The 15,000-nt window shown below is 48.2% G+C and overlaps 7 protein-coding genes across 10 annotated transcripts in view; 3 read left to right on the forward strand and 4 right to left on the reverse strand.

Annotated features, from left to right (window-relative positions):
* Positions 1–394, reverse strand: part of LOC126575094 (methyltransferase-like protein 22) — a 2,451-nt gene extending 2,057 nt beyond the window's left edge. For both annotated transcript variants that reach the window (XM_050235634.1, XM_050235633.1), the window contains exon 1: positions 225–394. The gene's annotated coding sequence lies outside the window, so the exon portion shown is untranslated. The remainder of the gene's footprint in view (positions 1–224) is intronic.
* Positions 395–699: 305 nt separating this feature from the next.
* LOC126575626 (G patch domain-containing protein 1 homolog) lies at positions 700–3,824 on the forward strand. Its single transcript, XM_050236415.1, has 2 exons — positions 700–982; positions 1,043–3,824. Exons 1-2 carry the CDS (start codon positions 922–924, stop codon positions 3,724–3,726), a joined length of 2,745 nt encoding a protein of 914 aa, XP_050092372.1. The 5' UTR covers positions 700–921; the 3' UTR covers positions 3,727–3,824.
* Positions 3,825–3,935: 111 nt separating this feature from the next.
* Positions 3,936–9,630, reverse strand: LOC126575625 (polycomb protein suz12-B). Of its 2 annotated transcripts, none has more exons than XM_050236414.1 (7): positions 9,445–9,630; positions 8,759–9,067; positions 8,655–8,701; positions 6,816–8,581; positions 6,392–6,749; positions 6,053–6,317; positions 3,936–5,024 (listed from the first exon to the last, which is right to left on the reverse strand). In XM_050236414.1, exons 2-7 carry the CDS (start codon positions 8,982–8,984, stop codon positions 4,978–4,980), a joined length of 2,709 nt encoding a protein of 902 aa, XP_050092371.1. In that variant the 5' UTR covers positions 8,985–9,067; positions 9,445–9,630; the 3' UTR covers positions 3,936–4,977. The 2 variants fall into 2 exon arrangements, with proteins under 2 accessions (XP_050092371.1, XP_050092370.1); XM_050236413.1 differs by having other exon boundaries at positions 3,936–5,558.
* A 69-nt stretch (positions 9,631–9,699) lies between these two features.
* Positions 9,700–10,660, forward strand: LOC126575503 (oxysterol-binding protein-related protein 11). Its single transcript, XM_050236222.1, has 2 exons — positions 9,700–9,873; positions 9,947–10,660. The coding sequence occupies exons 1-2, from the start codon at positions 9,789–9,791 to the stop codon at positions 10,498–10,500; spliced, it is 639 nt and encodes a 212-aa protein (XP_050092179.1). The 5' UTR covers positions 9,700–9,788; the 3' UTR covers positions 10,501–10,660.
* An 8-nt stretch (positions 10,661–10,668) lies between these two features.
* Positions 10,669–12,909, reverse strand: LOC126575500 (RNA-binding protein 28). The gene has a single exon (XM_050236219.1). It carries the CDS (start codon positions 12,784–12,786, stop codon positions 10,744–10,746), a length of 2,043 nt encoding a protein of 680 aa, XP_050092176.1. The 5' UTR covers positions 12,787–12,909; the 3' UTR covers positions 10,669–10,743.
* On the forward strand, positions 12,885–13,993 carry LOC126575502 (tRNA-splicing endonuclease subunit Sen34). Of its 2 annotated transcripts, none has more exons than XM_050236220.1 (4): positions 12,885–12,994; positions 13,051–13,398; positions 13,455–13,565; positions 13,640–13,993. In XM_050236220.1, exons 1-4 carry the CDS (start codon positions 12,925–12,927, stop codon positions 13,981–13,983), a joined length of 873 nt encoding a protein of 290 aa, XP_050092177.1. In that variant the 5' UTR covers positions 12,885–12,924; the 3' UTR covers positions 13,984–13,993. The 2 variants fall into 2 exon arrangements, with proteins under 2 accessions (XP_050092177.1, XP_050092178.1); XM_050236221.1 differs by having other exon boundaries at positions 12,888–12,994; positions 13,458–13,565.
* Positions 13,928–15,000, reverse strand: part of LOC126575504 (28S ribosomal protein S2, mitochondrial) — a 1,090-nt gene continuing 17 nt past the window's right edge. The window contains exons 1-3 of the mRNA XM_050236224.1: positions 14,895–15,000; positions 14,755–14,829; positions 13,928–14,680 (exon numbers count right to left, since the gene is read on the reverse strand). The exon at positions 14,895–15,000 is cut by the window's right edge and continues 17 nt beyond it. Coding sequence (XP_050092181.1) covers positions 14,034–14,680; positions 14,755–14,829; positions 14,895–14,922 — 750 coding nt within the window. The 5' untranslated portion in view covers positions 14,923–15,000 and the 3' untranslated portion in view covers positions 13,928–14,033. The remainder of the gene's footprint in view (positions 14,681–14,754; positions 14,830–14,894) is intronic.

Raw genomic sequence — 15,000 nt, forward strand, 5'->3', positions numbered from 1 at the left:
TAGAGGGAAACGATCTGCATCATGTCTCAGTAGGCCAAGTTCATTGCCGTTTCCTTCTGGAGCGAATGCATCTGCTTCACCGTCCAGGTGGCTATACGCACGCCAACGACGGGCCAAGGTCTAGGTTAAAAGTCAATCCGGAAGCTCGCGGGTGTTGGTAAGCCGTGTCGCGCACTACGCCACCCGAGGGGGGTGGGGACTAAAAATAGCTAACTGATACTTACGAGCGACGCCGATCTATGCGGCAACGAAAGACGATTAAACCCCCGGCCCCCCAGGCGGGCGCAGTTAAACTCCCGCGCGTGCCTAGCAGGATGTAAACAAAACCGCATCAGCTGTTTTCCTGATTCCGGAAGTGAACGTCCGGAGACGAGTCCGGTCGAAAGGATTTCTTTTTTCGTTTGTTTCCCCCGCGGTTATTCATGGAACTATCATGATTTTTGGAAAATGAAAGCCTTTTTCATCGTATTCGATATCTTCTACTGCAAACTTCATTATTATAGAAACACTTAAAACGCGGTTTAAAAACCTACTCAAGTTTGTTCAAAAATGTTTACTAAAAAAACCGCGAAATTCTGCATGAAAACCGCGACATGAAACCGTGAGGTACTGCATGACACCGCAGGATACTGCATGATAGCGGAAGGTACCGATTCCCACAGGCTCCAGGCGCGTTTTGTTTACGGCACGCCGGAACAAGGATAACAAGGAGACTGTGACCCTCCTGGCGATCTGCCGATAAATGTAACCAAGGAACAGCTCCAGCTGATTTGTAACGCTCTGCTGAAGCACGTAAGAACAAATTCTAGTCGTTTGCAACTCCACCGACAGCACCGAAAGAGCAGGCGGGCAACCACGAACCGGATGTCTTGGATGCTGAAGGAAATTGCGGAACAGTAACATCGCGGCCACAGCGGTAAGATGGATAACGACGAAGAAACTCTTTGCCGATACGGTACGGCACTCCCGGCGTTCGAAGAAGGTAAGTCTTGGCCACTTTAAGCTGGAATACAATCGATAAACCATACCACACATTTCACAGATGCCGTACCGAGCAAAAAACCCATCACGGTGGAGGACCAAATTGTGCTGGACAGCAACGGCAAGCGGCGGTTTCACGGAGCATTCACCGGAGGGTTTTCGGCCGGCTACTGGAACACTGTCGGCTCAGAGGAAGGATGGAAACCATCGGAATTCAAAAGTTCAAGGCACGAGAAGGCTCAATCGAAGCAGCAAAATCCCATGGATTTCATGGATGAAGAAGATCTGGGCGAATTCGGTATCGCCCCACAGCGCGTTCAAACTCGAGATGATTTTGCGCACTCTAGCGGCGGCGGTGCTGGGACAGCTGGCGTTTCTCAGAAGCGGCGACTTGATGCCACGATTCCAACAGGTCCGATTCCGGGACAGCCTGTGCTACGGGCACTCCTGGAACCGGCGAAAGAGAAAACCGCTGTGCGGATGCTGAAACAGATGGGTTGGCGTGAAGGGCAAGGTATTGGCGAGCGGCAAACACGCGGCGAAAAGAAACGTGCCAACGAACGCAATACCAAGGAACAGTATGTGATGAAGATGTACGGTTGTGAATTACCGGGCCATTCCGTGCAGCCCAGCGAAGACGCAGACACTTCAGGCAGTGATGATGGTTCCGACTACGAGGTAACGTTTGCACCAGATGACTTTGATCCCCTGGTAGCGGCGATCAAGGACAACACCTTCGGCCTAGGCTATAATGGCTTGAACCGGGGCGCAGCGAAAGGATTCAATCTTTTCGACACTCTTGAAGTGGTGGATCGGAACAACAAGAAACTTTCGATTCGGGGACAAGCTTTTGGCATCGGTGCACTCGAGGACGATGATGATGTCGATGTATACGCTCGCGATGATATGTCACGGTACGATTTTTCGCTAGATGATCGACAGGCGAAAGGGAAACAGTTGGCTATCCAGTCTGGCCAAGAACTGAATGCCTTAGAAGGGTTTTGTACTGCTAGCAAGGAAAAGCGAGTCGCGAAGAAAGTGTTTCGTTCGACGATGCCTGAAAACTTTCGCCCTCGCAACTGGCTGGAACGCAGAAGCCGATTCGATGTACTGGATGATGGTCGAGCCTCGAAGATACAGCACGAAAATGCACACAAGATTCGGGGGCTCGGAAGACATGATTTGGATCCAAGAAGGCGAGCCGAAATACTTGGTGAAACATCTAGCGCAAGCGCCCTGTCTGTAGCACCCCATGAGAACAGTGGGAAGCCGCCAGTTGCCGAAGCCCAATTGCCTACCGAGAAAGACAACAGCTCTCAGCCTACTACCAGCTCGGTGATCCCCGCGGGTTTGGTAAAGGAAGCGAAAGTCTTGCAGCAACAGTACGTTGGTTCAACTAAGGAGGGCTTCAAACCGTTTATTGCTATTCCCGACAAACAGGAGCGCTACGAACGTTTCCTAGCATTTCAGCCAACGGAGCGCTACCTCACTCGGGAACAGTTCCTTGAGTCACTGCAACCATTGAGCCTGTCGGCATGGGAACGAGAGCGCGAGCTCAAAGAATTTATACAAGCTGAACGAATGTACCGACCCCTGGCAGGACTCATGTCGGACCGTTTTGTGACTGCCTCAACGTTGATAGCAGAAAACACGATCACCGATACCGGAGATGCCGTACCATCGGAGATCAAAATGCAGCGAACACGAACGATGTGGAAACCCCACAAGGATATCTGTAAGCGTTTCAACGTGCCCGAACCATTCGGTGGCATGATGGTCGACGAAGAGAATGTGGAAGAGAAACGACGCAAAGAAAAGGCCAAATTCTCTGTGTTTGACTATCTGGAGGCCCCGGTTACAAATCGTCGGGACTTTGTGACTCCGGTCGTGATACCGGCAGCACGTGTCGCTGAAGAACGGCGCATTGATTCGAACTCTCGCGTTCAATCTTTGTCCACCCCAAAGCCGTCCGTAGCAATCGCAAAAGGCCAACGCGTCTCATCGGTAGACTTTTTTAAAGACGCAACTGAACCCGAAACCCCAGCGGATCCAGTCTCAGTGCCACCGAAAAAAATAGAAAAAAAGAGAAGCGAGCTAGAAGAGCAGGTACTGGCAGCGGCTAATAAAAAACCCGAGGAAAAGCGGGACTTGTTCAAGTCAATATTTTGCAGCAGCAGTGGCGATGAGGAAGAGCAGGATGACGGACGCAAGGAAGTGCCGGTGAAAGATAAGCAACCAGCTGCCCTGACCGATGAGGAAAAGCTGAAACTGGTGGACAGTTTTGTAGCGATAAAGCCGGCCAGCCAAGTTAACATACTACGTAACGATTCTCCTCCTCGAGGAATCTTCAAAAGTTTATTCGAAAATCGGACGGCACTGGCAACTGCTGGCTCTGCAGAAGCCAGTACTAGTGTCGACGAGAAAGCAGAACTAACTGCAGATTCTTCACCGTCTAGCAGTGAATCAGACGAAGATGATGAGCAGTACTACGGACCCAAGCTTCCACAAGCGAGCGGCGGGGTAGTACGCACGGATAGCAAAGCTACAGCCAACGAGCGATTGCAGCCTCTTGTAGATATCGTCAAGGTAGGTACGGAAGAGTGGGTTGAAAAGGGTGAAGATAAAAAAGGAAAGAAAAAGAAAAAACATCGCGATCATCATAGCAAGAGTCGATCGAAGAGTAGCAAACATAAAAAGAACAAAAAGAAACACAGTAAAAAACATAGTAAAACTACCAAAAACTAAGTCAAAACGAAACGAAAAATAAATTAAAAACATCAATTCTGGTGCTTCTTTCTCTCGGTATCGTTACAGCATGAGAAAATGTCACTCCTTACTTCTTTTTTTTTTATTGCGATAAATGTTTTCAGCATTCGAAAAGATAAGCTAATAATGTATTGAATGTGACTATATTGATGTATTTCACAAACGAAGAAATAATCGAACAGAATATGTACCGCTACTTATCATAAGTTGATTTATTCCTCCCCTAAACGAAAACAAAGGAGGCACATTAATCGTTTGGCGCACACTAAGTTACAGAGGAGATACACTCGATGCGTGAAGAAATGTTGGTTCCAGGTGCGTACACAAAGCGAATGCATATTACTATCGCTAACGTCGATTACGAAACGTCTAACCAAAGGCAACCGCTCTCACACGGCAATCAGTTGTAAGGATAATTCTAAACAAATTCCAAAGAAACCCGAACCCCCATTTCCGTGCATTCGTATATGGATAAAATGGCAGTGGAGAGCATGAACACATACTTTCTCCTCCTTTCACACGTGGTTCTTCTTCTTCTTCTTCTTCTGTTCTTCAAACTCCAGCTCCAGTTGATTGTTCCTTTAAAAGCAGACAAGGTATCATTTCTTATCATTACAACGTGTCAGTACCGTAAAATCCAAGAATAGAGATCTCGGGATAGTGTGAGAGGAAACATTCGCACTGCGTGATATAACTTTTCTTCCCTGCTTCTTACTAAGCTCAGAGACATTCGCACACCAAACTCATCTCTAGAACCAATCGTTCAATCATCTTACGCAGTTTCCTTACATTTTACATACTTTCGATTCGGTTCATTTACGTTTCCGAGGAAGTGCGAGCTGCTTCATTCCAAGTGGGAATATAGTTCCTCTCTTATGCTTCCTGAAAGTGTCCCGGCAGTCCATTAAGCATTCATTTCTATTAATATTGCTAACGCGTTTCCAAATGTCGAACACAATATTTGTTTCTCTTCCGCCGCCGACCGCTAATTTTCCCTGATTCAGGCGCTCCCTCTATCCCGTTTCTGGACGGCGGCAGCGTATTGGGGGAATTACGTATAAAAATATCCTAGATGCAACGTGTGTTTCTTGCGTCGTTTGTTTCTTTGTTTTGTTTTGCGCGTCCTTGCTCCGCACACATCATCACTGGTTGTCGAGGGATGGTCGGTCCCTGGGGCGATCGCAAAATGTGTCGTAATCATATATGAGTGCGTGTCGAGAATTGCCGAAATCAATGCGACGACCGCTTTCGATGCTGCTGCGAAAACGGCAGAATGCCTAGGGAAAGAGATTTTCTTCTGGTCATTATCGGAGACACTAGTACTTTCAGGTGCTTGTTCTGGTTTAAGGCAGACATGGTGGCAGTGGTAGTGGACGAATGGGATGAAGATGTTGTGAAGGATGATGCTGATGGAACAACACCAGTAAACGGAGCGGCGCTGGCAGCCGAGGTAGTGCTCGATCGTTTACTACTCCCGCCCGCTGGAATGATTGATAATGAGGCGGAAGAAGAAGAAGAAGAAGCTGTTGCTAAAGCTGACGACGACTTTGAGGATGTGATTTTTTGCTTGGCATTAACATTGGCAGTAATAGCTGTAGAGGCAGCAGTTGCCGGGCCACGGCCACGGCACTTGGAACCGTTGCTCGTTTTTTTACATTTCTGCTGCTGTATGGATGAAGCAAACCGTTTTCCGATGCCCTTTACTTCTTTGGATGCTTTTACTGCTCTAGCAGCTCTCGCTGCTTTTGCCGCCTTGACGGCATTCGCAGCTTTGGCTGCTTTAGCACTACGACGACGTGGAGGCGAATCGGCTACGCACGCGTTTAAGTTTGGCGGGTGTGTAACGGATACAACGATACCGAATGTGATAGCAGCATCGGAAAGCAATCGATTGTGACAGGGGGGAAGTAATAAGGGATTGTGGGAAGTGGCAGGGCAAAGTCGTTTGGAAGGAGATATACAGAGAATAAGGAGAGAGAAAAAAAAGAGAGAAAATGAAGTTAGAATAAGGAAACAAAAAAAAACACTACTGACAACATAAAATCTTGCCAACGGAAAATATGCCCATTTTGAACGCCTAAAGGATTGGATTGATTGTACAACATGAAAGTAAGGTTGCAAATTAAAAAAAAACACAACGCAACAACAAATAAAATAATCAAAGCATTTTTTTGGAATATACATGATAGAAGAGACTTGAATTTGACACAGCGGATAAAAATTAGCAATTTGATATGACATGTTAGCATATTTCCCCAATCCAGCAGATATGATGTAATAAGAAGAATAGTAGGCTAATACTAACCTCTGGTGTCGGTGTTTTTCGACGGCATTATGGTAGGTTTCACCTTCCGCTGTTGCCCTTCGCCGGGGTTGGCTGTATTGTTGCCCATCATACTGCTGTTGGAAGGTCCGCCAGATGACGACGGATTTGGTTCGCCATTCGAAACCCATGCTTTCGGCATCTGCACTTCAGGTTTAAATTGAGTCACCTCGTTCCAACAGGTAAGGTGCTCCGATCGACGCTTTGCTACCAAACTCTGCAGCTCCGGATCTGACGTCAGTATTTTCTAGAGCAAAGCAAGAATACAAATTAGTGGCCTCCTTATTACCTGTCGCGCATCATGTCCCTAGTGTTACATACTCGTAGTTTTCTAATGATGCGCAGCTGCACCTCGGGTGACACTAGGTTGAAGTCGCCCATGGAACACATATGCAGCACAAAGTTTCTGTATAGATTTCGGCTCCAAACTTCGCGACCACGCATCTCAACAAACATGTCCAGAGCGATTGGGATTTGACAGTCACCGACGTAACCATACTTCATCACATGCAGATTCCACATCTTCATGATCTCCTTTTCGCCTTCGTTAACATCGGTGAACTCGTCAATCATTTGCTTAGTTTTATGCTGCAACCATAAGGGGTCGCTTTCCGATTCTGAATCGTTATCTAGTTCCCTTGGGTGCACTGGAAGGCAGGTCATGGTATGATGGTACATCCTACAAAGGTAATTAAATTGATAAGTGAACTGCTAACGGAAGCCACACATTCTCCTTATCGTTTACCTATTGTGGCCTGTAATAAATGGTCGCTGGCTATCAAATTCATTCTCATCACACTCCACAAACTCCATGAGGCTCGGTTTCTGCCGACGAGGACGACAGACGAGCAAATTCGTCACGACTGTGCGTCGTTCCGGTGCACAGCGATGAGTGAAAGCTGTTGCTGGAAAGAACAAATCATGCGGTGACCCATTGTACGAACCATCGAACTGCTCGTTTATCGTCACATCGATCTGGGCACCATCGGGAATAGGAACGTAGTTAAATCCAAATCTGGCGTGCACCAGCTTTAAGTGCTTCAACAGTGGGTACAGTGCCCCACAGTTCACGCTGCACCAAGGACACCGGAATACTAGCGTATGTTCCGTGCGTTGCCTTGTGAAGTTAGTATGGGTAAACTGGTAAACGACGTGCTTCACATTGTTCGCTGAAGCATCGATATCAAGGTGCTTCCAGCGGCTAGTCTCGGAGCTACCAATCGCCCGATTTCCCACCGGTGCCGAGCTATCTTCGCCTGATCCTTGGGTGGCGGCAGGTTTCTTCAAAAGTTCCACTTCATCCTGGTGCCCGGTGGCGGCGGCCGGTGTAAGGATGCTGTTATTGTTGATATTAATGTTTAGTCCTCTCTTGAAAGAGGCGGCGGCCGCGGTATTTGAAGGCGATGTCATTGGTTCCAGAGGCTTGCAGTTTTCCTTATCACTCGATCCGTTGACAGCATCACCACCGTTAGAATCCGCCACCATCTCGTTACCGGCATCAGGATTAACGCTTTCCGGGTGTTCGAGCAAAGGTTCTTTGGTCCATTGCACTCGCAGCTTAAGCCTAGGAGGTGCGATAAATCCTTCAAACAACGTCGCCATGTTGCTAGCTTCTCTCTCAACATCGTTTCTCGAGTTATTGCTGTAATCTTCCATGGTCGAAAATTCCATGGCCTCTTCACCGGGTGGAGAAGGGGCAGCGTCGATCCATCTGCTTTCCTTTGCTGGCGTCAATACGTCCTGCATCGTTAGCTCATACTCGGCATCCAACAACTGACATTGACCATGCTTGTCGAACACCGTCAGCTCGGTTCCGTACATCGTCGTGTGCACATGCAGTTTCTGCCTTTTGGCCGACGGTTCTTCGCTATCACTGCAATACCCATTACGGGCGGCAACACCATCAGGTACCTTGTTCGTGTGCGAGACCCGGAACAGCAGAACAAACGTAGTGCGCTGGGCCGTTACATCGTTTGGTACATCATTAAACGTCTCCATCGGTATCGTTAACGTTGGCCGTTTAGCATCGTTGATGGTTTCGACATCATCATCGACGCCTTCATCGGAATCGTCAGAGTCCGCTCTTGAGTGGTTTATCGCCACCCGGAACGTTCCTAACGAAATCTGCATCACGTTAGGAGACGAACAGCCGTTGCGCTTGTGAGGCGATATTTTAATTAAATTGGCTTCCAACATCACACTACGTCGCCCAGAATTACGAACCGGAAATGGGTCGTTTGGGTTTAAATCGTGGTCAGCGAGGCTGTCACAGCTGTCGTACCCATTGCTGCTACCGTTTAACTGCGGATGGGGCCTATCGTCGAACAGCCCGAGGAACATAATCGTCAATTTTTCCGAGGCCGTTCCCGTGGCAACCGCACTGGCCTTTTCCAGATGCAACTGTTTCATCTTCTCCTCTAGCATCGAGTCAATCTTGAAGTTACGGCGCGATAGGTGAGATCTGGAATTGCGACTCTGCATGTACGATAGGTTTCGTTGAAGAAAGATCGGCTAAAATCGAATCGAGAGAACCAATTAGGAATGCGAATTTGGGCTTTCACCTAGCAACCTGCTATTTGCTTACCAGCAACATATTTCTAGTTCGTAGAAACCTATAAATCTGGCAAGGCTCTACGGAAGGGAAGAGAAACGTTAAACCGTGGTCGCCCTGACGGAAGTTGTACTCACTTTCAATGCTCTGTAGGAATAGTTCCATGTCGACGTTCTTAAAGTCGATCTTTTCATGTTTCTCCGATGCAAGATCGCCGGCGGCTTCCTCTTTTTTGATCGAACTAACTTTCCTCCGCAAAGTGGAGCTGCTTCTGGAGGTTGTACCACTGCCCGGCGCCCCTCCACCGATGCCGTTGGGCTCTACCGCCCCATCTTCCTGCTTGACGACTTTCTTGGTGTCCATTGTAGCCGAGTTCTCGGTCAATGTCGTTTTCTCCCCGCCCAATCCGCAGACGCCGTCAAGTGTCCGATCTTGGCAATAGGAAGCTGTGCACAAAAAGTAGCAGAAATGATAAAATTACGAATCATATTACGAGGTAACGTAAGGTTCTGCCTTCCATGGAGCTGCTATCTCGCCCGCTCTCGGGCTCCGGTGCCCTTTCTGACCTTCTCCTGCATTCTACCGCTCTCCCTTGCTCTAATGCCTTCATTCTCCAGGGTTCCATTCGACGCCTCAATCGAAGCTTTCCGCGGATTTTTACATTTCTTTCCGAAAACTACCTACACCTGATCCGGTCATCAACCTCATGCTGCCAATTATGCTTTTCCGATTCCTCGAAGTCTTCTTGATGTCCCTCGCTTGCCTACACTTTCGGTCGTGCACCCTCAACCCAAACACAAGCCAAACAACACCGATACATTACCTGAAGCAGCTGGGAGGCCGCGCCGAAGGATGGGACTATCGAACTGTGCTCTACTAGAACTAGGCGGTGCGAGGATACGATTTCGCGGAAGAGCTGTTCCATCCGATTCGGGATTCTAGGCAAAAATTTCCAATTTGCTTGAACCCGCTCAAAAAGGATGGCGCTCGACGTGACGCTCGTTTTCCGTTTTCGGCGGCAGCCTCGATGTCAAGCTTCGTACTTTTGACGTTGCTGTCAAACTTTGTTTTGGTCCGTAGCTAATTCAGGTTCGTGTCCTTTTGTTTGCGGCCCAAGGATTCATCCTTTTTGCGATTTGTGGTTTCCAACACCTGATTGTGAGCGCGATGGAATCCAATTTGAACAAAGTGTTAAGCATGAATCGTCAACAACTTAGCGGACAACTTTACAAGTACACGAATGTGGTGAAAGGTGAGCTTGGCCCTACGTCTCTGGTGGTTATCGTTTTGAAGTGGAATTCATCCCGTTGTTTCTCCCCGCACAGGCTGGCAGTATCGCTGGTTTAGCGTAGATGCACAGGAAGGTTTGCTGAGCTACTATCTGTGTGAGCCAACAGGGGACGAATCGATTCCACAACCGGTAGGCAACGCCCCACGGGGACAAGTGCACCTTGCCGGAGCAGTGATTTGCCCCAGTGATGAAGATTCCAAGACATTCACCGTCAACTGCGCTTCCGGCGATATGATGAAACTGCGAGCCGGTGATGCACGTGCCCGCCAGGAATGGGTTGATGGATTGCGTGCCGTTGTCGAAAGCCATTCCAACTCAACCGGCACCGCGTTACCGCCACGGGAACAGCTTGCTGCCCATGATGCATTCGGTGCGGCTCGCCAGCAGTTGCAGCAGACGGAACTAAGCAATGCAGCGCTGGCACGAGCCATCGAAAATCTAACCGACCCCGTGTCGCCAACAGATCCGGATCTTTTGATGCTCAAAGCACTGTCCGCCGCCAGTACCCACTGTTTACTGCAGTGTCTCGGACTACTTCAAAGGCATCAGGAGTTTGGGCCAGATTCAAGGGTAGAACAAAGCTTCTAGCCTCATCGTCCTGTGGCACGTGACGGGTACAATCGCAACTCTTGTTAGCGACGCCACGTGCAAGCGGTAATTTATCATTCAAATCGCTGCGACCCTCAGTCTATTCGCTCTGCTGGAAATCGTGGGATTTTTGTTAAACATCTAGAATATTATAAAACCATTCATCAATCATGTTTCAAACCCTTTGTGGATTTCTCTTTATTTATCAGCTAGAATTTACGTTTTTGTGAACTAAATCGTCGGCTATTCGTTGTACCATTTGCCCCTTGCCGTACGATTGGTGGCGTTACTGATCAAATCCTTGTATTTGCTCACTGTCTCCTTGAAATAGTTGTCCTCTTTTTTCAGCTCCGCGACATTTACCTTCGGTTTGACCTTACGCGAAACCTTCATCTTCCGATTCCGGTCGTGTTCTTGCTTCGTCCGTTTCTTTTTCTGTTCCTTCCGTTCCTCCTTAATGCGCTGCATGTGAGCATCGGCTTGGTGGTGGATCTTACGGTTCGATCGTATGCCTACTTTGCCTTTTTTCGACAGTTCGCCAGTGAAGGGTGTGAGTGATTGCTCAACATCCCGTTTTCGCTCCTTCTTCCGAGGACCAGAAGCGTCAGGGACCGCCCTGCCGCCCTGGCCGCTGGCTTTTGCATTAGTGAGTTTCTGCAGCACGGCACCGGGAGCTACGGCCAGCTTTTCCATCGCCGCTCGTTTGTTCTCTTTCTTCGCGAGCAGTTTCTGTGCCTTTTTCTTGCTCTGTTCTTCCATCTTCTTCACATACGTGGGATTGTTGAGGCGAGACTTTTCCAATCGTTGCTGTTTGATTTTGTGCACTTTCTTATCTTCGATGCTAAACGATACGATAGGCCTGTGATTTCGTCCAAATACGCTCGGGTTATTATTTAGTTTACGCAAAACTTCCAACGCTTCTTCATGACGCTTGAAAGATAGGAATCCGTAGCCACGCGATTTGCCCGACGGATTACCAAAAGAAGGTCGCGTGTCACGCATCACGCGGCATTCGTTCGGTTTGTGTGAGGTAAACTTCAGCACCATCTTTCTCAAGTCGTCGTTGGCAAAATTTTCTGGCAAATTGTGTATCGTAAGTCGCTCCCGTGATACAAAACGATTGTAGTTCTTCAGCATCTCGTTGTTGCGTTGTTCGAGCCGTAACCGCTGCGCCATATCGCCCTTGGAAACCCCCTTGGCAGCCGGGGAACCGGCCATGATAAGGCCCTCCTTCAGGAGATACAAATTTCGTGAATCTTTCGCTTGGCGTTCCAGGCGCGCCTTTTCGCGATCCTTGATGTCCTTTTTGCGCAGAGCTTCTAGAATTTCGATAAATTGATCATGCACCTGTAGCTTCAAACTTTGGCGGCAACTCATCTGGGCCGAGTCCTTCAGTCTGAAGATTACGAATGCCGAACCCTTCGAGTGCCCAGATATCGGTTCTCGGTTGATTAGCACCTGCTCTACGATACCGAACTGGGACATTAGTTCCTTCAGCTCTTCCACTTCGACATCGAACGGTAAGTTCTTGACAAACACGGTACGCCCCTCCTCAATCTCGTTATGTTTTTTCTCCGGCTTGATTGCAAGCTTACCACTTCCGCCATCGGCTTTCATGTCTAGTTCAGGCTTATCATCCTCCTCTGTGTCCGCCTCCTCATCTTCCTCCTCTGTATCCGCCTCCTCATCTTCCTCCTCTTCCCCCTCTTCTTCTTCTTCGTCCTCATCATCATCATCGTTTCCGCCATCGTTTACATCTGTGTCCTCATCTTCGTCAGAATCATCGCTAGTTTCATCCTTGATTTCGAGATCCTCGTCAGTAACGGCACTGGTGTCCTCTTGCTCCTCTTTCAGTTCTTCCTTTTTGGGAACTTTCTCATGTTTCACTCGCTGGAAGGTAGATTTATCCAGCGCATAACTGACCTCTATTTTCCTGCCCATAAACACTTCGCTGTCCATCTCGCGGATTGCCTGGTCGGATTCTTCCTTTTTAGAGAACTGCAGGAACGCGCACCCTACAAGCCTGCCGTCTGGGCGCTTAAGAATATTGACCTCCTCCAGTGCCCCAAAACGCTCGAACTCACTGCGAAGTTTTTTCTCGGTGATCTTGTAGGAGAGATTGCGGACGATGATGCGAAACTGCCGGTGAAGGAAGGTGCGACTTCGTTTGCGGATTTCATTTTTACTGTAGTTTCCCGGTCCATCTCCGTTTGCGTGACTCTTTGGGCCTTTTCTGCCAGTGCCGGGCCGTACACGCTCCTCACTTTTCTCCTCGTCGGACTGCATTTTGTGCTTCTAAAAAGGACAATTTGGAAAAGAAGTTTTAAAACTCGTTGGAAGCGGAGCACGTTGCGGTTCGTGTTTTGATTACCCCGAAACGTCAAACTCGTTGACAACGTTGCTCGCTGACCGGAACTTGCTGCAATGGCTTCTAAAAATGCTCCAATTCTGGTTAATTTTCAGCAAAACCGAGGATTGATATACGATGCGGAAGGTAAGTTCGTTCAATGATCGTTTGGATTCAGCAATAATGATTGTCTCTACTCACAGACTACTTCACGCTTCGCGGCGATCATCGAATCGTGGGGAACCTCATCGGAATACCGGTATCGCATCCGAGAAACGTTAACCAACAAGGCCTCCCGGCGGTACTGACATGTTACGAATTAAAACTTTTATTAGAAATAGATGTAGTGCGGCTTGTTGACAAAAATGCGGCCTTTATGGCTGCACCGAGCGATCAGCAAGCCGAGCGTTATTTAAACATGACCCAGCAACAGAAGGAAGAGCTGAGGAGACCGGTAATAGAGAAACGGTTAGCGTCCTTCCAGAAGCATTTACCTAGGATTATCGAAGGGAAACGGAAAAAGTGCATCAAATCCGGCCACGACCTTGAAGGTAGCTGCCCTGACTACAAATGATTTCGTTCGGGTTTATTAATTCCTATTATCCAGCAGCAATTAACATCACAACGGAAAAGCTTCTTCAAGATGAAAGGGACCGATTGGCAAAAGAACCTTTTGATATACTTGTCCAACTACCTACCAAGCATCCTCTGGAAGTTGGTATGAATGTAAGGGGAAAGCATTGGTATGCCTGGCCAGTTTTAATAAGTATTTCTCGTTCTCTTTTCCAACAGATTCCACATTCCTACCATTGCATTTGAGTGCGGAAGAAACACTTAAATTTCGTGTATTCAAGGCCCTGTGGAACGAAGGGGGATACATAACAGTCGGGGACGCATTTGGCTGTGATTTCTTGCTGTATCCAAACGATCCGCTTTATTTCCACGCCTCACATATGGTGCACGTGTTGAAAGATAAAAGCAGAAGACTAGATGTGAAGTTCCTGATTAGAATCTGCCGTCTGGCAATCGTGGTGAACAAGCTCTGTGTTATCGCCTACCTAGACGATCGTTGCGATGGAGTGGTTTTTGAAACTCTAGAATGGGAAGGAAATGCGAATAAACCGGATTCGATCTAACAAACGGGAACACTATCGCGCATTTATTTCACTCTTCCTGGATCTAATGTTCAGCTCTCACTACTCGCTGTCCCTTCTGCGACTTGCTCTTTTCGCTTTTCTTTCCCCAGTAGGATTGCTTGCTTGAATAGCTTACAGTAAAGCTCGATGGCAACCGGAGTATCATCGTTACCGGGTACTGGGTACGTAATTAAGTTGGGATTACAATTCGTGTCCACAATACCGATCGTGGGGATGTTCATCTTAGCTGAGTCGCGTACGGCGGTGTGCATGTCCAGCACGTTGTTCATAGTATTAAAAAAGATGCATAAATCTGGTAATCTAGTGACCGCTCCAAACTGAACCTTCGCGTTCGTAAAGACACCGCCACGCCAATAACGCGTGTGAGCATACTCGCCGCACTCCTTCGCGGTTTTCTCCACTTGATGCGCGTTTAGTGCGTTTCTGTTGAAGAACAATATAATACCGTCACGATACGCGATGTGGGCCGCAATGTTCAGGGCCACCCTCAGATGTTCTGCCGTTTTGTCCAAATCGATAACGCAATGCCCAAGTCGACTGCCGTACAGGTACCCTTTCATGTTATCGTTCAACGTGCCCTCCTTGTGGCCCAGGTGTACTCTTGCTTTGAACAGGTCTTCCACGGTGAAGAGCTTGTGCACGCCGAAGTAATCCGGATGGCTCAGCGGCTCACCAGCTGTTAAAACAATCAGGGTATCGAAAATGTTTAAACATTCCTGAACGACTCTCGGGCGAGGCACTGCTTCTTACATTTATCGCCACTAGATACTGTCTTTGGTTCCGTCGTCGCGATCGCCGGGACCGTGGACATGGAGCGGGGCAGTCCTGTAAGGTAGAGTGATGTAATTTGCACATCCTTTCATTCCGCGCAATCGCCACTGAACACATACCCGAGCAGAGCATCCGCCTAAGGAACATTTCGAAGATGTTAAGAGTAAATTTCCCAAAGATAACTATTGTAGAAACACGATGTTCTCCAATTAAATTGTGGTGCGA

The sequence above is a fragment of the Anopheles aquasalis genome, chromosome 3, assembly GCF_943734665.1.
Source record: "Anopheles aquasalis chromosome 3, idAnoAquaMG_Q_19, whole genome shotgun sequence".
Classification (NCBI taxonomy): Eukaryota; Metazoa; Arthropoda; class Insecta; order Diptera; family Culicidae; genus Anopheles; species Anopheles aquasalis.

Coding starts and splice junctions, on each gene's coding strand:
- LOC126575502 (XM_050236220.1), top strand. CDS start 12,925: ATGGCTTCTAAAAATGCTCCAATTCTGGTTAATTTTCAGCAAAACCGA. Junction 12,995..13,050: donor ATTGATATACGATGCGGAAG/GTAAGTTCGTTC, acceptor CTCTACTCACAG/ACTACTTCACGCTTCGCGGC. Junction 13,399..13,454: donor ATCCGGCCACGACCTTGAAG/GTAGCTGCCCTG, acceptor CCTATTATCCAG/CAGCAATTAACATCACAACG.
- LOC126575625 (XM_050236413.1), bottom strand. CDS start 8,984: ATGGACACCAAGAAAGTCGTCAAGCAGGAAGATGGGGCGGTAGAGCCC. Junction 8,702..8,758: donor ATTCCTACAGAGCATTGAAA/GTGAGTACAACT, acceptor TCCCTTCCGTAG/AGCCTTGCCAGATTTATAGG. Junction 6,318..6,391: donor GCATCATTAGAAAACTACGA/GTATGTAACACT, acceptor GCTTTGCTCTAG/AAAATACTGACGTCAGATCC.
- LOC126575503 (XM_050236222.1), top strand. CDS start 9,789: ATGGAATCCAATTTGAACAAAGTGTTAAGCATGAATCGTCAACAACTT. Junction 9,874..9,946: donor GTACACGAATGTGGTGAAAG/GTGAGCTTGGCC, acceptor CTCCCCGCACAG/GCTGGCAGTATCGCTGGTTT.
- LOC126575500 (XM_050236219.1), bottom strand. CDS start 12,786: ATGCAGTCCGACGAGGAGAAAAGTGAGGAGCGTGTACGGCCCGGCACT.
- LOC126575626 (XM_050236415.1), top strand. CDS start 922: ATGGATAACGACGAAGAAACTCTTTGCCGATACGGTACGGCACTCCCG. Junction 983..1,042: donor ACTCCCGGCGTTCGAAGAAG/GTAAGTCTTGGC, acceptor CACATTTCACAG/ATGCCGTACCGAGCAAAAAA.